Source organism: Salvelinus namaycush, chromosome 14 (assembly GCF_016432855.1).
Source record: "Salvelinus namaycush isolate Seneca chromosome 14, SaNama_1.0, whole genome shotgun sequence".
In the NCBI taxonomy this organism is placed as follows: Eukaryota; Metazoa; Chordata; class Actinopteri; order Salmoniformes; family Salmonidae; genus Salvelinus; species Salvelinus namaycush.
Genome location: NC_052320.1, coordinates 18,329,691 through 18,340,732, shown reverse-complemented (window position 1 = coordinate 18,340,732; position 11,042 = coordinate 18,329,691). Strand labels below are relative to the sequence as shown.

The window sequence follows — 11,042 nt, the reverse complement described above, 5'->3', positions numbered from 1 at the left end:
TAGACTTCCTGGGATTTTGGCGGTGGAGTAAACATGGCGGAAGATTTAAAAGGTAAGGTCACATTCTAGAGAATCGTTGGATTTTGCATACTTTCCTTCGGTAACTATAGCGGTTCTATGACAATCACGTGTTTTAAAAATACCATATATCGCGGAGTTGATTAGCGAAGTGATGATGCACCACAGTTTATGAGATATTTGTCGAATTTAACCAGCTACTGTAGCTATTTCGCAATCAATGGTCGTAGCTATGCCATGCTGATTGTTTGATTTTCATTGATAAACAATAGTGACTATATCTACTATCACATTTTAAATAGTTAGCAACCTAGCTACTTAACGTTATGCACATACAGAATGTTGAACATGTTGATAACTAAATGGAGTTATGATAGTTGTTGATCGAAGCGACCACAGTTGTGTTCTTTGTGTAACATTAGCTAACGTTAACTGGCTTGTCACTCACTGCAGGGTGCCAAGTTGTATGTAAAGTGACAACGTACCAGTTGCAGACACTCTGTCGTCATGAAGGGATTGTGTGCTTGGATCTGGGGGTCAACAGGAAACAAATGCACAACTTCGAAGTGGAGTACCTGTTTGACTACAAGAGGACACTTGTTCCTGGTAGGAAGACAGCCAATGCCACAGGAGTACCAAAGGTTAGAACAAGTTCTAGCTAAACTTTGGATTGATTTTGGGAGCTAGATATTCAATTGATCCAGCTTGCAGTGCTATACTCTGACGGACATCACAGGCAACATGAACTTGTTCTTTTCAGTTCTTAACTGATGTGGTGCTGTCACTGAAAGCATCCATCTGTACTTGAGAGAGAGAGAACTGCTCCCCTGCTCCAACCTCCAACCTGTATGTGTATGTGTGTCTTTCGGAGGGGTTGGGATAAAGCCGGAAGTCACATTTCTGTTGGCCTTGTGTACAATTGGATGTCTAAAGTGATCTTTGGGGAGATCTACCTTGTCACATGGGCGCCAGAGTTCAGTATGACTCCTTTCAACTGCTGTTTTTCTTCCTAGGAGCGAGAGTTCTACTTGGTTAAATGGAAGGGTTACCCAGATCACATGAACACCTGGGAGCCGAGGAAAAACCTGCGGTGTGTGGAGCTCCTACGTCAGTTCTGGGACGATGTCTTCCTGGAGCTGCAGAGACAAAAAAAGACTGTAGTCCCCAACCGGTTTGAAACAGAGCTGTCCTCTTACCTGGAGCAGAGGGCCAGGCATAGGCAGAGCCTGCAGAGGTGGGAGGCCCAGATCAACAGTGTCGGAGGCCTCACCAAACGCATCCTGGTCCGCAACCGTGTGGACCTGGAGGGCCCTCCGAATAACTTCACCTACATCAACAACTACAAGGTGTGCAAAGGCTTGTATATCACCAGTACTTTGTATCAATGACATGTTTCAACTGTAGTGATGTCGCCCTCTTTATCCCTGCGGTATTATGCATCAGCAATACAGTACAAATATAAAAATGTACGCTACCGGTCAAAAGTTTTAGAACACCTACTCATTCAAGGGTTTTAATATATTTTTACTATTTTCTACATTGTAGAATACTATGTAGAATAACATAGAAAAACTATGCAATAACACATATGGAATCATGTAGTAACCAAAAAAGTGTTTATATTTGAGATTCTTTAAATAGCCCCCATTTGCCTTGATGACAGCTTTGCACACTCTTGGCATTCTCTCAACCAGCTTCATGAGGTAGTCACGTGGAATGGATTTCAATTAACAGGTGTGCTTTCTTAAAAGTTAATTTGTGGATTTTCTTTCCTTCTTAATGCTTTTGAGCCAATCAGTTGTGTTGTGACAAGGTAGCACAGAAGATAGCCCTATTTGGTAAAAGACCAAGTCCATATTATGGCAAGAACAGCTCAAATAAGCAAAGAGAAACGACAGTCCATCATTACTTTAAGACATGAAGGTCAGTCAATCCGGAAAATGTCAAGAACTTTGAAAGTTTCTTCATGTGCAGTCGCAGAAAACATCAAGCACTGTGATGAAACTGGCTCTCATGAGGATCGCCACAGGAAAAGAAGACCCAGAGTTACCTCTGCTGCAGAGGATAAGTTCATTAGTTACCAGCCTCAGAAATTGCAGCCCAAATAAGTGCTTCACAGATTTCAAGTAACAGACACATCCAACATCAACTGTTCAGAGGAGACAGTGTGAATCAGGCCTTCATGGTCAAATTGCTGCAAAGAAACCACTACTAAAGGACACCAATAAGAAGAAGAGACTTGCTTGGGCCAACAAACATGAGCAATGGACATTAGACTGGTGGAAATGTTGTTCTTTGGTCTGGAGTCCAAATGTGAGATTTTTGGTTCCAACTGACGTGTCTTTGTGAGACGCGGTGTGGGTGAACGGATGATCTCCGCATGTGTAGTTCCAACCGTGAAGCATGGAGGTGTGATTGTGTGGGGGTGCTTTGCTGGTGACACTGTCTGTGATTTATTTAGAATTCAAGGCACTCTTAACCAGCATGGCTACCACAGCATTCTGCAGCGATATGCAATCCCATCTGGTTTGCACTTAGTCCCACTATCATTTGTTTTTCAACAGGACAATGACCCAACACACCTCCAGGCTGTGTAAGGGCTATTTGACCAAGAAGGAGAGTGATGTCGTGCTGTATCAGATGACCCGACCTCCACAATCCCCCATCCTGAACCTAATTGAGATGGTTTGAGATTAGTTGGACCGCGGAGTGAAGGAAAATCAGCCAACAAGTGCTCAGCATATGTGGGAACTCCTTCAAGACTGTTGGAAATGCATTCCAGGTGAAGCTTTTTGAGAGAATGCCAAGAGTGTGCAAAGCTGTCATCAAGGCGAAGAATCTAAAATATATTTAGATTTTTACACTTTTTGGTTACTACATGATTCCATATGTGTTATTTCATAGTTTAAATGTCTTCACTATTATTCTATAATGTAGAAAATAGTTTTAAATAAAAACCCTTGAATGAGTAGGTGTTGTAAAACTTTTGCCCGATAGTGTATATAGAAATCAAAGCTTTTCTCCTAGGTGGGTGAGGGCATTTCGATGACGACAATGGCAGTGGGGTGCGAGTGCACCAACTGTTTGGAGAACCCTGTGGGTGGTTGCTGCCCAGGAGTATTGGGACATGGCTTTGCCTACAACGAGTGTGGGCAGGTGAAGGTTAAGCCTGGGGAGCCCATCTATGAGTGCAACAATATGTGTCGCTGTGGACCAGACTGCCCCAACAGAGTGGTACAGAGAGGGATCCAGCATACCCTCTGCATCTTCAAAACAGACAACGGGCGGGGGTGGGGAGTACGGACCTCTGAGCGTGTCAGAAGGCATTCCTTCGTCATGGAGTATGTTGGAGAGGTAAAAAATAACTTTGATTATAGAGACCACATATTTGGTGCTCGGTTTCTATTATCACCAGCAGCTGTAACATTTGACAAGCGAACATCAACATACTAACTCGTGGATTTCCTCTCATGCAGGACTTGGTGTTTCCTGGCTGTTTTATAGTGTATGGTGGTTCTCTCTTGTGATTGGCTGTGCTGTGTTCCATTCAGATCATCACTACAGAGGAGGCAGAGAGGCGGGGTCAGGTCTATGACAGACAGGGAGCAACGTACCTGTTTGACCTGGACTATGTGGAGGATGAGTACACCATTGATGCTGCTCACTATGGAAATGTATCCCACTTTGTCAACCACAGTGTGAGTAGTTCAAGTTCCATTTATTGCCGTTTGTAGGCACAAGTACATAGGCTACATTGGAATTTCTCTGATCAGGCAATGTTTGAGTGTCCTAAAATAAATAAAAAATGGGCTTCACCTTTCCTACCTCTATCCCACAGTGCAACCCTAACCTGCAGGTGTATAACGTATTCATAGACAACCTGGATGAGCGACTGCCACGCCTGGCTTTCTTCTCAAACCGTGGTATCAGCGCTGGGGAGGAGCTCACCTTCGACTACAATATGCAGAGTAGGTTTCATCTGATATATCTCCACAGATCCTAAGATCACTGAAATTAATGATATGGAAATACAGTAAAGAACTGCATTTTCGAGAGGTTACAAAATGGAGTAGGAATTCATATGCCTGATATAGAGCAGATGGAAAGGACAGGGTAAGACTAAGGACCACCCATTTAGGTCATAGAGCAACCTGTTTCAAGATAACACAATCTATCGTTTGGTCTGTTTTCCGTTCTCTTTCTAGTTGATCCAATAGATGTGGAGAGTACAAAGATGGACTCCAATTTCAGCATGACTAGATCACCAAAAAAGGCTTCTCTCGTGACTGGATCACCCAAGAAGGTTCACATGACTGGATCACCCAAAAAGGATCCTCTCATGATTGGATCACTCAAAAAGGATCCTCTCATGATTGGGTCACCCAAAAAGGATCCTCTCATGATTGGATCACCCAAAAAGGATCCTCTCATGATTGGATCACCCAAAAAGGATCCTCTCATGGCTGGATCACCCAAAAAGCGAGCGCGCATGGAGTGCAAGTGTGGGACAGACAATTGCAGGGGGTACTTGTTTTAGGGGTACTTGTTTTAGGGTTGCAGCAAGGACAAATTCATACATTTTACTTTTCCAGGATTGTCATCATGACAATTCAACTTTATTTCTGTCATTTTAAATGTATACTATGGTGTCTGTGAATATTTTGCCCTATATGATCATAAACTATTCATTAGTGTTTGGGGCATCATGTTTTTTTATTTGTTTCTTACATGTTGTTTTTTTTTTTAAGTTAGTTATTTGGTTTTAGTATACGACACTCAAATCCAATTTTTTTGCTATCCGATCTCATTGAATGTACACTACCGTTCAAAAGTTTGGGGTCACTTAGAAATGTTCTTGTTTTTTAAATAAAATCACTTTTTTGTCCATTAAATAACATCAAATTGATCAGAAATACAGTGTAGACATTGTTAATGCTGTAAATGACTATTGTAGCTGGAAACGGCAGATAAAAAATAATAATGAAAATCTACAGAGGCCCATTATCAGCAACCATCACTCCTGTGTTCCAATGACACGTTGTGTTCGCTAATCCAAGTTTATCATTTTAAATGGCTAATTGATCATTAGAAAACCCTTTTGCAATTATGTTAGCACAGCTGAAAACGGTTGGGCTGAATAAAGAAGCCATAAAACTGGCCTTCTTTAGACTAGTTTTATTGGACAAAATGTGCAATTCTTTCAAAAACAAGGACATTTCTAAGTGACTCAACTTTTGAACGGTAGTGTGTATATAGCAATGCATACATGCTGAATAACTACTCTTCCTTTTCATGTAATCATGTGTTGTACAACACTGGCATATGTGAAAGTTAAAAAGGTGTGTTCTATGTCTTCTTAGGAACAGGAGCCATTGATAGAGTTTGGAAAGTGCTTTGTTGTGCCTGGGTTGCAATAGGCTGGCAAGGCATCAATTACACGCTGTAGGCCCGTCACTCACTGTATGAGGCCTCAGTCATTGGTGGATGGAGCTACTGCCCCTCATTGAGGTTGCAATATGTTACAACGGCCTTATTCCAATTCTCTACCCTTCTCCGGAAGTGTACACTAGTACGCTCCCCCTCATGGTGTCAGTAATATGGAGAAAACTCCCTCCAGCCATGCTTAGATCAATCCAATGTTTTTAAATGCAAGAGGGGGAGTGAATGAGTGCACACTTCTGGATAAGTGTAGAGAATCAGAATACAGCCATAGACTGATGGAATTGTCAGAACTCTTCCCAGTGTGAGTTCCAGTCATGTAATTTGACCAGACATTCCATAAACGATGTCATTCAGTTGCCAAAGCTACACTGTATATTGAGCATGCTACTCATCTTGGTCCAGATCTTTCTGTAAATAAAATTCCTTTTTATTTTTAAGAGTAAAACTAGCTAAATTAATATTTTATTATACCCACTGAATGTTGATCTCAAGTTGTTTTTCTTTCTTTGATTGCTAAGGATATGGGTCCTATTGAAACTTGAAGTCAGCACTCAGAAGCCAGATCAAAATGCATCAAAAGTAGACTTTATTGGTGAGTGGAAAAACAACTGCCACTTCAAATGCTGTACAAGAGAATATATTACAAAAGAATGCCAGGCCCCCAATCTTCAACCCCAGTTCACTTCTCAGTTTGTTTTTTCATGTCCAAACATGATTTCTTAACTTCAATCTGAGAACCATGAAAAATGACACTGTTGATGTTGGAATGTTATTTTGTTCTCTGCATTTAGAAATGCGGTCTCCTTGAACAAGGGAATGTTCAGACATTTAATAAGGATCCCCCCCCCCCCCCCCCCCCCCACATTTTTTCCTAAAATGACATACCCAAATCTAACTGCCTGTAGCTCAGGACCTGAAGCAAGGATATGCATATTCTTGATACTTTTTGAAAGGAAACACTTTGAAGTTTGTGGAAATGTGAAATTAATGTAGGAGACTATAACACATTAGATCGGGTAAAAGATAATACAAAGAAAAAAACATGCTTTTTTTGTATTTTGTTTGTACCATTTTTTTTAAATGCGAGAGACAGGCCTTAATGTATTATTCCAGCCCATCTGCAATTTAGATTTTGGCCACTAGACGGCAGCAGTGTATGTGCAAAGTTTTAGACTGATCCAATGAACCATTGCATTTATTTTTGAAATTTTGTATCGAGACTGCCCAAATGTGCCTAATTGGTTTATTAATACATTTTCAAGTTCATAACTGTGCACTCTCCTCAAACAATAGCATGGTATTCTTTCACTGTAATAGCTACTGTAAATTGGACAGTGCAGTTAGATTAACAAGAATTTAAACTTTCTGCCAATATCAGATATGTCTATGTCCTGGGAAATAATCTTGTTACTTACAACCTTATGCTAATTGCATTAGCCTACATTAGCTCAACCGTCCCACGGGGGACCCGCCGATCCTGTAGAGGTTTAAAGAAATAATTAACACTGAATTTCAAACATTCCCAGATGGTAAAATAAACTACAAAATCATATGGATCTTGTTACAATGCACATGAGATTCTTTCCAGTCTAGACTGCAGTTGATCATAACCTACACTGAGTGTACAAAACATTATATCATGGAAAGAGCAGGTTTTCCTAGACTGACCAGGTGAATCCAGGTGAAAGCTATGATCCCTTATTCATATCACTTGTTAAATCCTCTTCAATCAATGTAGATGAAGTGGAGGAGACAGGTTAAAGAAGGATTTTCAAGCCTTGAGACAATTGAGACCTCAATTGTGTATGTGTGCCATTCAGAGGGGGGGGGGGAAATAATGAAGTGCCTTTGAACGGGGTATGGTAGTAAGTGCCAGGCGCACCAGTTTGTGTGTGTCAAGAACTGCAACGCTGCTGTTTTTTTTATGGTCAACAGATTCCCGTGTGTATCAAGAATGGTCCACCACCCAAAGGACATCCAGCCAACTTGACACAACTGTGGAAAGCATTGGCCAGCATACCGGTGGAACACTTTCGACACCTTGCAGTCCATGCCCTGACAAATTGAAGCTGTTCTGAGGGTAATATGGGGGAGTGCAACTCAATTTTAGGAAAGAGTTCCTAATGTTTTGTACACAGTATATCCTGCTATTTATGGTGCTGTTGCAATCCCCTCTATTGAACTAAAGAAAATCAGTTTTAACATGTTAATGAGATAATCTACTGAGAATGTTCATTACTAAGTATTACTACAAACCTGCTTCTCATACTGCACGTGTCCACACACACATCATCTGCACATTACATATGAAACAAAGTCATAATACATTTGCAAAAATAGTAGCGTCTGATAAACATTCTCTTTACAAAAAAAGGGCAGATGGCATTTCTGTATGATATAAACAAAACACCCCAATCCCACCCCATCACATGATATAGTAGTGCATCATGTGATGGTGAACACAAACAGCTCATGGCGGTGCAGCTGTTGGTGTTGTCTAGTCCTGCTGTAGGTGGGCAGGTGGGCCCTCAGCACTTTCCTCAAGTCCTCATTGAGCAGGAGGCAGAAGATAGGGTTGACTCCTGCTTGGGCGAAGCTCATCCACACTGTGATGGAGAGGTACCTGTGAGGGATGGAGCAGGACTTGACAAACACCCTCCAGAAACAAGCCATTATGTAAGGAGCCCAGAGTACCAGGAAGAGCAGGGTGATGATGTAGAACATCCTGCCTAGCCTCCTCTCAGATCTGACCTCCTCCATGCCAAGCAGGCGCCGGTGCTGCTGGTTGTGCAAAGTCTGCCTGATGCCCAGCAGGGTGGGGGGCATTGGGCCTCGGCCAAAGCCTGCGATCCAGTTGGCTGCTGCCTGACCCGTGGCACCCGGGCCGTGGAAGGTCCAGTTCTGGCTGATGGCCGGCATTAGCTGGACAGGCTTCATCTTGCGGTGCTTGTATTCAAACAGCAGGAGTTTGGTGTAGAAACCGTGAGTGGCCAGGACCACGACGGCCAGCATGAGCATGAAGCCCAGAGTGTCATTGGTCTTAAGGTAGCGATGCTCGAAAATGCACTGGTCCTCGTCTTGAATGAACTTGTACGTCCCCACGTCAAAGACAGGCGGAGACGCCATGGCAATGGCCAAAGTCCAGACCATGCAGATGATGGCAGCGCAAGTCCAGACAGTCATGCGTTTGGTGTAGAAGCGGTGGTGGGCGATGGCCAGGTAGCGGGTCACAGCCACACAGAACAGCATGAAGGCAGCGTGAAAACAGAAGAGCACAGCTAGGAAGGCCACCAGCTTGCAGCTGAAGGTGCTGTAGGTCCATGCCGAGCTGTTGTGGACAGACACCAGGACGAAGGGGAAGCAGGCAGCAGAACGGATGACATCAGCTAGGCAAAGGTCCAGCAGGAAGAAATAGGGGGCCTTGTGAAGGGCCCGTTCTCGGAGGACCAGCAGAGACACCAGCAGGTTGCCTGCTAGGCTGACACAGAGGATCAGGCCCAGGAACACCAACTTGACATAGGTGGACACGGCCGCAGCTGAGATTCCTTCACTGCTGCTGCTGGTGCTGCTAATGCTACTGGCCCTCTGTGAGGCCAACACTGCCAGCAGGCTCCCTGGGCCATCAATGCCAAAGATCTGGGTCTGGTTAGACATGCCTTCAACTCTATGATTCTAGGGGTAGGGGTACTAGGGTGATTCTACCCCCTCTCTCTCTCGGACCGACGCCACTCTTCCGCCTTTGGCACGGCAGCCCTCCTATCGTCCGTCCTGGGGTTTTCTCCCTTTGTCCCGCCTCTTACAGGGATATGTGAGGATCCATTCTACATAACAGGCTCATTTGTCTCCATTACATTTAGCACCTGTGAGCAAAGAAACAGAAGACAGTGCATTGACACTAACTCCAGGAGGACATAGCTAACATATTTATACATTTACCAGAGAGCAATCATCTGTAAAACAGGCAGCCTTGGCTCATACCTTTGTCAGACCGATTCGGATCCATAAAAACAACAAAGATAACTAAAACATGGCTTCCAGAAACGTGTGTTGGGCAACAGTGAGGATATCTCCACCTTCCTGTCTTTCTATTGCTGGGATCAATCAACAGTTCTCCAGCATGCCAGCTCCTTGGCTCTCTCAATAATTACCTTGCCCGTTGCTAAGATACAACAGCTCACATACTTTGTTCAGGAGTGTAGGTGTTTGAGTGCATGCATGGGGGTGTATAGGGGATGGAGCAGAGAACAATCAATCAGGTACAATAAGACAGACAGCAATAGAGCAACTAATTCACATTCTAAATGTGAAAATAGTGTTTGTGCCAAAAAAGGGTACTCAAAATTGGTAGTCTGTGATTAAAAAGACACTGTAAAATGGAAATAAAGTTACCATTTGGGCCTACAGCTGAACAAAGGAGTTGGGAAGCAGATGTGGGTCTATGAGTAGATCTGAGAGTGATTGATTAACCTGTTGACTTCATAGAATATAAACGATTCCCTAATATTTGAATACATAGGCCATGAACAATGTATTCCTAAACGTAATAACAATATAGCAAGAAAATGTTTACATTGCATGCAGGGCATTGAAGAGGAAACGAGATTATTTTCTGCACATTAGAATACCATAACCCAAACATGTTGTAACTTAATTGTAGAAGCCGCAGGTACAATAAAGAAATCTAACTAACTGACCTTCGGGAATTCATTGTTGTGCCCAGCACTCAAACATTTAGCACCATGGACAGCGCCACACCAGCGCGAACTAAAACAAAGGACTGATCGCAGATTTATCAGCACCACTGCCACTGAACAGCGCCGCGCCCAGGCAACTCATATAACGATAAGGACGCACCTGTTGTTGGAGCTGGGTCTGCAGGGAGGCCTAAATAAAAGGAAAATTATTGCAATACTGCTTTCATCCCAAATAAGAATGTGGATTTATGCAATCTTTATCATAGGCCTTACTACTAATGACTAGCTTTGATAAGAAACATATTTCTGCATGAACTCAAATCACTTCATCAATGCGTTTACTTTTTATATGTTTTAAGTAATGCCCTGTGAGCATCCAGCATGGGAAAGAGATATATACAGGTGGATCATCATGTTCCATTTGGTAATTTGATTCATATACAGAAATAACTTACCTTCGATTTCTGGGATTTGTAAAGATGCGGGAAACCTCAGTCAGAGAGGCGGCACTGACACTGATATTAACACATTCTTCAGTCAATATTGAAACCACCACACTCAAGATAGGCTATGTCTGTCCTCTGAGCGATGATACAATTCGGCCACAGGTAGCCTAATATTCACTGAGCCGCTTAAACATAAGTTTCACACAGACAAAGGTGTGTCCAATTTTCGTGTCCATCATTTCATGTACTTTGCACGATCCTCGGATGTATTGTCACGTCGGAGGTAAATATAGAGTCTAAAGACAATTTAGGAGAGGTTACAGCACGTAGGCGGCTAGCTTCTATGTAGCCTGCAATACAATCTATCTTCCTCTATATCGTCAGATCTAAGATTTTCATAGCGGTGAAATATCGAGTTTCCCTTGACGAACGTCTTGACGCT

At 42.9% G+C, this 11,042-nt stretch overlaps 2 protein-coding genes across 2 annotated transcripts; one reads left to right on the top strand and one right to left on the bottom strand.

The window, feature by feature from the left end:
* The first annotated feature begins 30 nt into the window (after nt 1-30).
* On the top strand, nt 31-4,873 carry LOC120058874 (histone-lysine N-methyltransferase SUV39H1-like). Its single transcript, XM_039007615.1, has 7 exons — nt 31-52; nt 472-659; nt 1,032-1,364; nt 3,046-3,372; nt 3,570-3,716; nt 3,857-3,986; nt 4,224-4,873. Exons 1-7 carry the CDS (start codon nt 34-36, stop codon nt 4,553-4,555), a joined length of 1,476 nt encoding a protein of 491 aa, XP_038863543.1. The 5' UTR covers nt 31-33; the 3' UTR covers nt 4,556-4,873.
* A 3,032-nt stretch (nt 4,874-7,905) lies between these two features.
* Nucleotides 7,906-9,114, bottom strand: LOC120058633 (probable G-protein coupled receptor 173). The gene has a single exon (XM_039007390.1). The coding sequence runs from the start codon at nt 9,112-9,114 to the stop codon at nt 7,906-7,908; it is 1,209 nt and encodes a 402-aa protein (XP_038863318.1).
* Between the last annotated feature and the right edge of the window lie 1,928 nt (nt 9,115-11,042).

Excerpts from the sequence above, each read along its gene's own strand:
- LOC120058633 (XM_039007390.1), bottom strand. The coding sequence starts at position 9,114 with ATGTCTAACCAGACCCAGATCTTTGGCATTGATGGCCCAGGGAGCCTG.
- LOC120058874 (XM_039007615.1), top strand. Across the intron at positions 3,717-3,856 it reads CCCACTTTGTCAACCACAGT|TGCAACCCTAACCTGCAGGT; the intron begins GTGAGTAGTTCA and ends TCTATCCCACAG. Across the intron at positions 3,987-4,223 it reads CTTCGACTACAATATGCAGA|TTGATCCAATAGATGTGGAG; the intron begins GTAGGTTTCATC and ends TTCTCTTTCTAG.